Here is a 13401-nt window from a genome sequence, read left to right on the forward strand (position 1 = left end):
TCATAATCTGTAGTCTTCCCGTGGTCTCGGTGGGGTGTGTGGCACTGATTGCCTGACTGTGTCCGGTTTGTTGGGGTATCTGTTGACGGGCAGACGGGTCTCACGGCTATTGGCCATATTAATCTCGGAAGAACCGTCACATATTCAGTTGCCTGCTGCCTGTTGTGTATTTGTGAAGAGAGCATGTGGGTTTGTGAGTGGTGTCTGTAAAACGTGTAAAGTATATGGTTTGTGGTTGCCTGTGATACGGTTTGTGGTTTTTGTAGTGCCAAGCTCAGATTGAGTGCAGAGCAAGATGTAAGGGCCCAGCTCAGATTGAGTGCAGAGCTTTTTGTAGTGCCAAGCTCACTGAGTGCAGAGCCAGATGTAAGTGCCAAGCTCAGATTGAGTGCAGAGCTTTTTGTAGTGCCAAGCTCACTGAGTGCAGAGCCAGATGTAAGTGCCAAGATCAGCTAGACTTAAGTGCAGAGCCATATGTAAGGGCCCAGCTTTAGCTAGACTGAGTGCAGAGCCTTACGTTATACATAAATCTAACCTTTTTAAAGTGTTTTCCTGGAGTGAATCGGCCGGTATAGACACCTTGTAGTCAGGGGTGATACTAGGTATTTTTTGTATATTACGGAATGCAGAAATCAGACAGGGACCACGTGGCAGTATAAGGAAGGATTTGGAAGTGTGTGCTGCAAACTGCAGGTTTTCTTTAGTGTTTCAGTTATTTGTCATCTCCCCCGTCTTTTTGTTTGTCTGTTTTTATCTGGTATGCATAGAGAAAGATTGCTTGTTTGGTGTTGTTTATCTTGAGAGAAAGATGGAAAAATTGATGAAGCGGTGTCTAGTTGTGCCGGAAAGATCCGGATGAGAGTGGACTTTGTTGGGATGTGGGGACTCTAGGCTGCAATCCTGTGATAAACCATGTGCTAGTCATGGAGGCAGACATTTTAGGTAAGATTTTAAAATGGTGGACGAAGCACATGGCTACAGCATGATTGAGACAAAGAAATCAAAGTGAGTCAGGGGTTTGTGTGAAGAAGACCATGTGCTCTGTAAATGTTCGAGCAATGGATTGGATGGAGTACTATATACTTAGACAGAAAAATAAGTGTTTTTATCTATAATTAGACTTAGATCTAGGACATATGTGTGTGTGTATAAATAAATATATATATATATATATATATATATATATATATATATATATATATATGTATAAGTACAGACTATAGAAAATGGGGAGACAGAGTTTGAGCAGATGTGAGGTCAGTTTTCCCTTTTCTCTGCCACATGTTCCTACAGATTTTAAAATGGTGGATGAAGCACATGGCTGAATGGAGTAGTACATATTTAGACAGAAAAATTAGTGTTTTTAACTGTAGTTGGACCAGGACTGTGGATATGTAAATCTGTGTGTATATGTATAGAGTATGGAATATAGGCAGGAAGGATAATTGGTTAAACTTGTAAGTTTAGCAGAAGTAAAATCAGTTTCTCCCTTCCCCCTCTCATGTGGTTCAACCGCCCTTACACAAAGAAGCCATGTGCTATTCTGGCAGTGGCCATTTTGTTAGTAAATCTGTATGGAGCCCTTCAGTGGAGCTGACAAAACTGCAGCCACTGAATAACATGAAGTGTTAGTAAATGTTTATAGCACTAAAAGATGGAATATTGTATGATTGGGGAGTTGTGGAAGACACTTAAAAACCTTAAAATAAACGTACCTTTGCGGCAGATGTCATGATAAATAATACATATTCCAATTACGAATGTGGCGAATAATCCTGAGAGTTGAATGTTTGTTTTTTTTAAAATAAATAAATAAATAAATAAATAGTAAAAATATCCATGGGATATCCATGTCTTGCAGAAAGGAAAATAAATAAACAAATAAATCAACAGTAAAATAAAAATAAACAAATAAATCCACAGAAGAAGGGAAATGTGACTAGTCTCTTGCAGCTTAGGAAGCCTATTTCCATCTGGTTTTGGGGGAGGAGCAATCTTAAAAACTTGTGGAACAGGGTTTTTTTGTCTCCCTTTGGAATCTATTGTGAGAGCAGCCCAAAAAAAAAAAAAAAAAAAAAAAAAAAAAGAGCTTTCTGCATTTAATTCATTGCAAATTATACTGAAAAAAGGGTATAATTTATTTTACTAATTTTATCCTAAAGGAATAAAACTTAATTGTGTAAATATTTAGATTTATTGGTAGATACAAGAGCATGGAAGAGCATGGGAAGCTGTTTAATCAGATGGATTTCTATGGCAAATCAACATTTTGTGTTCCCACATGGCCAGTTTATTTGTTCTAGATTATTTTATCCCTTCAAGTTATAGGACAGTATCACAGAGATGCTGATAATGTCCTCTGATTCAAAAATGAACGCCCCTACATCCAATATCCAAAGGTGTGCTACGTTATTATATTTATTAATAATAATATAATAATAATTTATTAATATATTTATTAATAATTACAATAATTTGTTTTAAGGAATGTGGATGATTTATGGAATTCTGTGTTTTATATTTAATGTATTGAATAATCTGCTTTCTTTTTATAGAAAGAATGATTGCAATGCAGATTTCTGTGGTCCAAGCAAAGGTTAGAAAAGCCATTGAAAGGGTTTTCCATTATTACGTTACAGATAAAAAGAATATTTCTGGTGTTCCCGATTAGGTACAATCTATACAATGTGACTTTTCTGCCTAAATGTAGAGCTCTGGGGCCACACACTTTTTGAATCTAATTATGTTTTGGATAATAGATTCATAAAGGGGGGAAAGATGGTGTGGAAAATCACACATATTATTTAAGGCTTTAATTTGTTCATCGATTGAGTTTTTCTATTAAGTGTTCTTTATATTTTTATCTGTAAGGAGGATACAGCAGACACACATATATCTCATGATTGCTCTGATGTAACAAGAATGGTCAGGTTTTGAACATGTCTCAGATGAGCCCATTGCTAATGCAGATTTTGAGTTTTTCCGTAGATGGATCCAGATACCAAGATGCTGGTTGATTCTGCACTGGATATGCTGAGGTTACACAACATGGGGTAATAAAAATCAAACCACTCCTCTCTCATCGGAATAAGAGAATGAGATGAAGATTTGCGATCACTGTGGTTTGTAGAGCGGAAAGGGGTAAGATAGTCAAAATGTGGATATAGGCAGCAGCCGGAGGAGATGCTCGCACAGGTGCACAACAAAGAAGCAGTGAATGGGCCTAGAGTTGAGAGTCCAATGCAGACCAGTACCTCGGTGGCTCCTGTCACGTCGTCCGTGACATTGGTCACTCCTTGTGTTCTTAAATCCTTACAGGAACAAGCGATTCAGCAAGGAACGGCGTGTGAGACGCAGGGAGCCAGTGACTGAGGAAGGTCTGTGGATAAAGGGCGGTAAGCTTTCTCTGCCGTGAGCGTTCTACTCAATAATGGCCCAGGTAACCCATGTGACAAAGGTGTTGGGATGGACAAGATATGGGCGGCACCACTGCTCAGTACCCAGGTGGCGAGACACCTCCAGTCTTGTAAGACGTGTGTCTATTAAGGTAGAAAAACTGTAAAGACCTCGTAGAAACACCCCCCCTCATCCGCTCTACTACTCCGGTGATTGCAGATTAGTCATATACATCTACCATGAGTAGGTTTATATGAGTTTTGTGCGTGTTGTGTGAATTTCTTTTCAGGTCTGCTCTGAAACATATCCAGTATGGAAAACGTTACTGCTGAAAAACTCATGATGCTGGTGGTATGTAAAGATGGAGTTCCTAAAAAGCGGTAAAGGAACATATTCTATAGCAGAGGTCACTATAGAGATCAGTACCTGATGAACCCATCTGCCATTGTGAAGAGGGGAGAAACGCGTTGCGCTTCTTTCATGCTAAGTGTCTGATAAATATGCGTTTATTTTATTAGCCTGAGTGTGAATTGGACAGTGGAGGGTCTGTGATTGGACGAGATCTCCTCATGACTTTACCTGGCCTTACTATTATTATATTGATACAGTGGGTACATGTTATACATGTGAGATATTTCATTTATTTTAGGGTTTGGTCCTTGAATTTGCTGTATCATATTGATTTAAGCTACCAAACAGCTATGTAAATACAGTGTGTGAATATTTAATCTTTTGGAAGGAATTGGATATATATAATTGCATATTGCCGCCTCTTTATCCCCGGTATCTCACGGTTTCTATATTTCCTCACTGACATTAGCAGCACGTATTAGCTTAGCAGTGTAGGGATAGGGAGGGTGAGCCGTCGGTGAGCGGGGGCGCCAATTCACCTTATAGGGTGCCGACCTCCGCTGCGAGGTAGGGAGAGTTTAGGGCTATTGCCCCAATCCCTGCCCCCTCCTTTATTGGAATATTTAGTTGTGTCTATACTCACATGTATGTTGTTTGGAATTTTAATGATTGTAACGTAAACATGTAACGATCCCCAAGATAATGGTGAACGCTGCAAATCATGTAACAAATGTTCGTTTTCCTTTAATAATTAGATCTTTACATAAGGTATTTTTGGTTTAGTACCTAGAACGTGATTATATTTCTCACAGATACTGCAGATACAGTGTGATATCCTGACCAGTGATGTACGAGCCGTATACAACTGCCTGTATAGTGTGTTAAATATGTGTATCCTCCAATTCCAGATCCTAAATCAGTGTCAGGAGCACGTGGTCTCAAGCCAGGAGACCGGGTGATCCTAAAAAGACAAGTCAGAATGATCCCTGAGTCAGAATCAGGTGGACCGATCCAGCTTATCCCAACCAAGCAACTTCCATGAAGCTTGAGGGAAAACCCATCTGGAGACAACAACCACTGTAAAGATTCCATTGTACCAGCAGAATGAGGGTCACAACACACATAGTGCTGGATTATCTCACATAGAACCTTATGGAGAATTTCTAGATTGGGGATGATACATGGGAAATAACGATAAGGGAACATTGGGTACAGGAACATTACACAAATAAGGGCTCATGGTGGAAAAAAACATTATCTGACCTGAACCAATCAATTATTTTAAGGGTTTAAGTGACTTTTTAAGGATAACATACACTTGTAGGTAACTGGTATTGTTTTATTTGTTGGTATTTGAAGCCGTAAAAGTGCTACTCTGTGTTACTGAAGGTAATCGGATCCATGTGTAAGGGAAATCTTGTTAAAGGCCTCCTGGTGGTAGATTATAGACCCGAGACAAGAAGAGATCCATTAGTGTTGTGATATACTCAGGTGTATTCGGGTAGAAAAGTCTCGAAGATGCGGACAGCACTCAGATGTTGACTGAGATTCAGTCTTTCAGAAACAGTAACGCTAAAAGCTGCAGCATAACAGTAAGAAGCTTATTCTTACAATTGCCTTAATCTTTCTTATCGATTAATCTCAAAATCTTCGGTATTAAATAGTCTGTTCTAAGGACTGGTTCGTTACCTATACCTCTGTGAACTGTGTGTGCGGGATGTGATCAACTCTCTGATCAGCAGTCTGTACCAGCGGGGGCAAAAACTTAGTATTGCTTGTATAACAGATAGGAAAAATGAAAAAAGGTTGCAGTTAAAGCATTAGAGCTGATGTGTTAGAGGACCACGGTAGGGTCAGAAGGTTAATAAAGTATTTAGGGGGGACTGTTGAGGAGAGCCATAAAATGAAATACTTAATTAACCTCTGGACATAGAGCATTGTGGGAAATATATCGATTTGCCTTACATAATTCAGGTTTCAGATCATATACATGACAGATATAAAGATGGCCACCATTTCCTGTTATCCACACCTTGCTTGGAATGCAAGGAATGTCCAGATGAAAGAAGACCTCCATATAAGGGAAGACCTCTGGTCAAGCTGGAAATCACAGACCAAACCATCAGCATGGATGCACCAGATGACGTCCCTCCCATCGTCATGGTTTCATCCACTGGAGTCAGACCTGCCCATCAACAGCAACACGGATCTCCCCATTCGCTAGCCCATGAACTGTCCCACTAAATGTGCATATCTGAACTTGTGTACGCCCCTAGCCTATATCAGAGGACGCATGAGTCTCCTCAGTCTGTTTTGGTGCCATTTTCTACTGTGACCAAGAAGAGATTACACATCCGACTGTGTCTGGTGTGGATTCTTTTATGCATGCACTTGGCCCATATCAATTCGGCCAGGCAGTAGGCAACTAGTGATCTCTGGTTATGAGTTCACCTTAACATTATAATATATATATATATATTATAATAATGTTAAGGTGAACTCATAACCAGAGATGTATCGCCCGGACCCGTCACACTACGTACCTTCCCTGCGACGTCACTGTGACTGGCGAACCGCCCCCTTAGAAAGTTCGTTCAGTGTCACAGCGACGTCACAGCAGCATCACTGAACCGCCGCCCAATAGAAGCGGAGGGGCGGAGATGAGCGGGACGAACATCCCGTCCACCTCCTTCCTTGGCCAGGAAGCAGGTAACGATAGGTAACTGCTGCAGTAACGATATTTGAGAATGGACCCCCATGTCACCGATGAGCGATTTTGCAGGTTTTTGCGACGATGCAAAATTGCTCATAGGTGTCACACGCAACGGCATCGCTAAAGCGACTGGATGTGCGTCACAAATTCCATGACCCCAAAGAGATCACTTGAGCGATGTCGTAGCTTGTAAAGCCCGCTTAAGAGGAGAATCTGGATGGTGCTCCTGGATAAGGAAGGCATTGTTAATCATGACGAAGGACGATCGTGTCTGAAACGCGTTGATCGGAGGAATTATTTTTATGCTGTTTTTATTTTTTTAATAAATGTGAAGTTTTATACACACTTCTGAAATTTTTGGACGTTATTGTGCCGGGATCCACCTTCTACTGTAAGACACAGCTTGCATTTTCTATAGGTTCAAAGTGACGCAGCTGAAATGTGCATAGGGTCTTTGGCACTGCTCCATACAGAGGTATAACACATATTAGATCACATGCTGCACTCTACACAGTCTATTTTCAGGTAGATTGAGCTAACAGATTACACGGCCTGTAAACTACCATTTTGTAGCCCTCCGCCAAGCTACAGGATGCAAAGCAGTATCAGGTTTCAGAGATATTCACACTGCAAGGCACGCTGTACACATTTAATTTTTTGCTAGATTGACCGATTACACCACCTGTTAGCTTCTGTTTTGGAGTGGTACCCCAAGCCATATGATGCAACGCAGTATAATGTTAAGGTCCAGTCACACTAAGCAACTTACCAGCGATCCCAACAACGATAGGGATCGCTGGTAAGTTGCTAGGAGGTTGCTGGTGAGCTGTCACACTGCGACGCTCCAGCGATCCCACCAGCAACCTGACCTGGCAGGGATCGCTGGAGCGTGGCTACACGAGTTGCTTGTGAGGTCACCAGCAACCAGTGACCAGCCCCCAGTCTCCTAGTTACAGCACACATCAGGTTAATTAACCCGATGTGTGCTGCAGCTAAATGTGCACAGAGCAGGGAGCAGCGCACAATGCTTAGCGCTGGCTCCTTGCTCTCCTAGTTACAGCACACATCGGGTTAATTGCCTGATGTGTGCTGCAGCTAAATGTGCACAGAGCAGGGAGCAGCGCACACTGCTTAGTGCTGGCTCCTTGCTCTCCTAGTTACAGCACACATCGGGTTAATTGCCTGATGTGTGCTGCAGCTACATGTGCACAGAGCTGGAGCCGGCAGCACAGGCAGTGAGAGCGGAGGAGGCTGGTATCAAAGGTAAATATCGGGTAACCAAGGACAGGGCTTCTTGGTTACCCGATGTTTACATTAGTTACCAGCCTCAGCAGAAGCTGGCTCCCTGCTCACTGCACATTAGTTGTTGCTGTCTCGCTGTCACACACAGCGATCTGTGCTTCACAGCAGGACAGCAACAACTAAAAAATGGCCCAGGACATTCAGCAACAACCAACGACCTCACAGCAGGGGCCAGGTTGTTGCTGGATGTCACACACAGCAACATCGCTAGCAACGTCACAAAAGTTGTTCGTTACCAGCGATGTTGCTAGCGATGTTGCTTAGTGTGACGGGGCCTTTATGGAGATATTCCCCCAGCAAAGCACACTGTAAACACTATTATCTTTGGTAGATTAAGCTAACAGATTACATAGCTTGTAAACTAATGTTCCAGAGTGCTACACCAAGCTACGTGATGCAATACAGTATAAGGGGTGCTTCACACACAGCGAGCTCGCTGCCGAGATCGCTGCTGAGTCACGCTTTTTGTGACGCAGCAGTGACCTCATTAGCGATCTCGCTGTGTGTGACACTGAGCAGCGATCTGGCCCCTGCTGCGAGATCGCTGCTCGTTACACACAGCCCTGGTTCGTTTTCTTCAAAGCCGCTCTCCTGCTGTGACACACAGATCGCTGTGTGTGACAGCAATAGAGCGACAAATGAAGCAAGCAGGGAGCAGGAGCCGGCGTCTGACAGCTGAGGTAAGCTGTATCCAAGATAAACATCGGGTAACCAAGGTGGTTACCCGATATTTACCTTAGTTACCAGTCTCTGCAGCTCTCACGCTGCCTGTGCTGCCGGCTCCGGCTCTCTGCACATGTAGCTGCTGTACACATCGGGTTAATTAACACGATGTGTACAGCAGCTAGGAGAGCAAGGAGCCAGCGCTAAGCAGTGTGCGCGGCTCCCTGCTCTCTGCACATGTAGCTGCATTACACATCGGGTTAATTAACCCGATGTGTACTGTAGCTAGGAGAGCAAGGAGCCAGCGCTCAGTGTGCGCGGCTCCCTGCTCCCTGCTCACACTGGTAACTAATGTAAACATCGGGTAACCATACCCGATGTTTACCTTAGTTACCGGTCTCCGCAGCTTCCAGACAGCGGCTCCGTGCAAGCGCAGCGTCGCTTGCACGTCGCTGCTGGCTGGGGGCTGTTCACTGGTCGCTGGTGAGATCTGCCTGTTTGACAGCTCACCAGCGACCATGTAGCGATGCAGCAGCGATCCTGACCAGGTCAGATCGCTGGTCGGATCGCTGCTGCATCGCTAAGTGTGAAGGTACCCTAAGGTTGTAGTGATATTCACATAGCAAAGCACAATGATTTCTATTACATTAAGCTAACATATTACTCTTCCTATACGTTACTGTTTTAGAGCACTACGCCAAGCTATGTGATGAAACAGGTATAAGGTTGCAGAGATATTTACACAGCAAGGCACGTTGTGCACAGTCTATTATTGCTAGATTGAGCTAACAAATAACCCGGCATGTATGGCCGGTTTCACACATCCGGCATTTCGCTGCTTTAACAAATAACCCGGCATGTATGGCCGGTTTCACACATCCGGCATTTCGCTGCTTTTCCGGATCCGTCACACTCCAGTACAGTGCAATACAGTACAATGGCATCACGGCAAGCTCCGGTCACATGACAGCATGTGACCGGAGCTTGCCGTGATGCCATTGTACTGTATTGCGCTGTATTGGAGTGTGATGGATCCGGCAAAGGGGCAAAATGCCGGATTTGTGAAACCGGCTCAAGTTACTATTTTGGAGTGGTACACCAAGCTATGTGATGCAGCGCAGTATGTGGTTGCAGAGATACTCACACAGCAAAGCACACTGTACACACTATATGATTTTTGGTAGATTGCGCTAACAGATTACACCGCTTGTAAGCTACCATTTTAAAGCAGTACACTAAGCTTCGTGATGCAACACAGTATAAGGTTGCAGAGATATTTACACAGCAAGGCACACTGTACACAGTCTGTTTTTGCTAGGTTGAGCTAACAGATTACACCACCAGGAAGCTACTGTTTTGGAGCGGTGCGCAAGCTAAGTGATGCAACGCAGTACGAGATTGCAGAGATATTCACACAACAAAGCACACTGTACACACTAAGATTTTTGGTAGCTTGGCCCAACAAATTACACCACCTGTAAACTACTGTTTTGGTGCACTATTCCAAGCTATGTGATGCAAAATAGTATGAGTTTCCAGAAATGTTCAGACAGCAAGGGACCCTGTACACTGTCTATATTTTGCTAGATTAAGCTAGCAGTTTACATGGCCTGTAAGTTACTGATTTGGAGCACTATGTCAAACTATGTGATGCAACGCAGTATAAGTTTACAGAGATATTCACATAGCAAGGCACGCTGTTCATAGAATTTCTTTGTGAGATTGAGCTAACATATTACACCGCCTGTTAGCTATTGTTTGGGAGCAGTACGCCAAGCTACACAATGCAATACAGTATAAGGTTGCAAAGATATTTACACAGCAATGCACACTGTACACACTATGATTTTTGGTAGATTGAGCTAACAGATTACACTGCCTATAAGCTACTGTTTTGGAGCGCCATGCCAAGCTACATGATGCATCGCAGTATAAGATTGTAGAGATAATCACACCAACACACACTGTACGTGGTCTGTTTTTTTGCTAGATTGAGCTAAAAGATTACACCGCCTGTAAACTACTGTATTGGAGCGCTATGCCAAGCTACATGATCTAACAGAGTATAATGTTGCCAAGATATTCACACAGCAAGGCACGCTGTACACGGTCTGTTTTTTGCTAGATTGAGATAATAGATAACACTTCCTGTAATCTATTGTTTTGGGGCGCTATGCCAAGCTACATGATGCCATCCAGTATAAGATTGCAGAGATACTCACACAGCCAAGCACGCTGTACACACTATGATTTTTGACAAACCAGAAAGGAAGAAAAAACGATCATACGCCCATGATTTATGAAATTACAAAATTACTATTACTACTATGATTTTTAATAGACTGAGCCAACAGATTACACCACTTGGAAGCTGCTGTTTTGTTGCTACACAAAGCTGTTTGATGCAGCGCTGTATTAGATTTTAATTTACATGCACTTATCACTGTCTCTCACTTCTACAGCGTCATATCCCTGCAATGTATTTATTTTGGACAATATGCACCTATTGTGCCGCCCCTGCAGTGGATCGAACCGCTCGGATCCGGGGGTGGTGATTACTCGTGGCTCGAGGGTCTCCGGACACGGGGGCTAGGGGCCACACTCAAATGGCAAAGGGAGTATTTACAGGGAATTTGGTATAGTTTGTGATGCCACCCGTGGTCTATGGTAATTGGGAGTACCGCCGCTGCCGTTGTGAGTACCCAGGTTGATGGAGTGGGGCAGCTAGGTGACATTGCCCTCCACGGGTAGGAGTAGGCCCCGGGACTCTGGATGCTGATGCGGGGACACAGTGCAGGGGTCAGTCGGGTACTCACTCAGCAATGAAGCAGACGCTGACAACAGGGTAAACCAAGTCTCTGAATGCCGTTGCCTCTCAAGGGGAGCTCATCCGGGTCCCGTTCTCCCCACTATGGCTAAGTGAAGGAGCCTGCTCTCAGGAGCTCACGCTTGGGATTTCAGTGGGCCACTTGCTAGGAAAGCCCTATTCCCCTCGTTGTGCTAGTGCCCCCGATCTCTGAGCTGGGTGGGAACAGTCCATAAAGGCCCTGTCCTCCGCAGGTTAATTGCTGGGTCGCCTGAAGCTTCTGCCCAACCTAGGGTCCGAGTACCCTGACGTGCCTTTGGTCCCGGACTGGTGATAGCACCAGGCTTCTGACCATCCTCCTTGATGGGTTCCAGGCACCTAGCCTCAATCCCCTGCGACCGGGGGTCCGACTCCTCTAGGTCCAGACCACTGTCTGCGACCTAGTCTGCTTCTCCCCTGGGAACTCCAACTCCCAGCTTCCTCAGAGCTCTTCACAGCTCGAGGCTTACCACTCAACTCCCTTGACTCCTCCCACCTCCCTGACTGACCCCTAGGTGGGCGGCCCTATTCCTGCTTAAGCAGCCCACTGGTGTGCCTGACAGGAGTGGTGCAAAGTGTATCTAGGATTCGTGAATGCTGAAGGAGGCAGTACTGCAGGATGGAGACCCAGAACCATGGGGAGTTGAATCCTGCACTAAGAAAAAGAGTGTGATGACCTGAATAGTCCAGGGCATCACACCTATCACTACCCGTCACTCCAACATTCTATTCTCCCTATTATAGTCAACGTAAAATGGCGGCCTTTATACAGGCCGAGTCACAGGTTGTACCTGCCAATCACAGCCATGCTAATACATGTTATGGCTGTGATGGCTCCGGAAGCGCCCACAGCCTAAAATCTTGCTGATTGTCTGCTTTACAACCTTTCAGCAAGGTTTATTTGAGTGGCAAACCTGAATAGGAACCTGAAATACAATAAAATGTATGTCTTCAGGTCTGTTACATGGACACTATGTGTTCAGTATGGACACTGAACGTTCGATCATCCCTCCTCTTAATGTTTCTATTTTGCTTTCAGATTGATCCAAAGAAGGAGCGCTGGTGGTACAGCAACTGTTCTAATGGCTGCAGAATAGCTCTGATATGGAAGTATGGAGGCATATATCTGGATACGGACATGATCTCAAAACGAGTCATTCCAATTAAAGACTTTTTAACCGCAGAAGTATCTAAATATTCTGGCAGCAGTGTTTTTGGGTTTTCTGCTCATCATTATTTTCCTCTGAAATGTATGGAGGACTTTGTTGATAAATATAATGGCAGAGTATGGGGTCAGCAGGGGCCACGTCTCTTTACCCGTATGTTAAAAACAGTATGTGATATACCCAAATTTAATAGAACTGAAGATATCATGTGTGGAAACATTACTTTCTTCAATCCCAAACAGTTTTACCCTATATTTTGGGATTCGTGGAGAAAATTTTACAAGGTTTGGGACAAAAAGACAACTTTCAATAACTCCTATGCTTTGCATCTCTGGAACTCCCTGAACAAACATACAAAATATACTATGGTACCTGGTAGTAACACTTTAGTAGAACATCTCTACAAAGAATACTGTCCTTCTGTATATAATGCAGTACTTAGGAATGAAACCACTTACCAATGAACATTACCTGCTGTGACTATATATTTTTGAATGTTTGCACTCAATCTTGTTTCTCAATTTTTCACATACTGTACATTCTGGTTAGGCTAAACTAGCAAAATATCTTCACTTAACATTTGCTTATCACACTCAAAAAGATCAATAACTACAGTTGTGCTCAAATGTTTACATACCCCGGCAGATTTTTTGCTTTCTTGACCTTTTTTAAGAGAATATGAACGATAACAGAAAAACTTTTTTCCACTCATGGTTAGTGGTTGGGTGAAGCCATTTATTGTTAAACTACTGTGTTTTCTCTTATTAAATCATAATAACAACCAAAAACATCCAAATGACCCTAATCAAAAGTTCACATATCCCAGTTTTTAATACTGTGTAATGCCCCCTCTATCATCAATCACAGCTTGAAGTCTTTGGTGGTAGTTGTGGATGAGGCTTTTTATTTTATCAGATGGTAAAGCTGCTCATTTTTCTTGGCAAAAAGCCTCCAGTTCCTGGAAA

At 43.4% G+C, this 13401-nt stretch overlaps 1 protein-coding gene across 1 annotated transcript in view; it reads left to right on the forward strand.

The window, feature by feature from the left end:
- LOC142295627 (alpha-1,4-N-acetylglucosaminyltransferase-like) overlaps nucleotides 1-12900 on the forward strand; it is a 98470-nt gene extending 85570 nt beyond the window's left edge. The window contains exon 2 of the mRNA XM_075338728.1: nucleotides 12310-12900. Coding sequence (XP_075194843.1) covers nucleotides 12310-12900 — 591 coding nt within the window. The remainder of the gene's footprint in view (nucleotides 1-12309) is intronic.
- The last annotated feature ends 501 nt before the right edge of the window (nucleotides 12901-13401 follow it).

The sequence above is a fragment of the Anomaloglossus baeobatrachus genome, chromosome 3, assembly GCF_048569485.1.
Source record: "Anomaloglossus baeobatrachus isolate aAnoBae1 chromosome 3, aAnoBae1.hap1, whole genome shotgun sequence".
Taxonomy (NCBI): Eukaryota; Metazoa; Chordata; class Amphibia; order Anura; family Aromobatidae; genus Anomaloglossus; species Anomaloglossus baeobatrachus.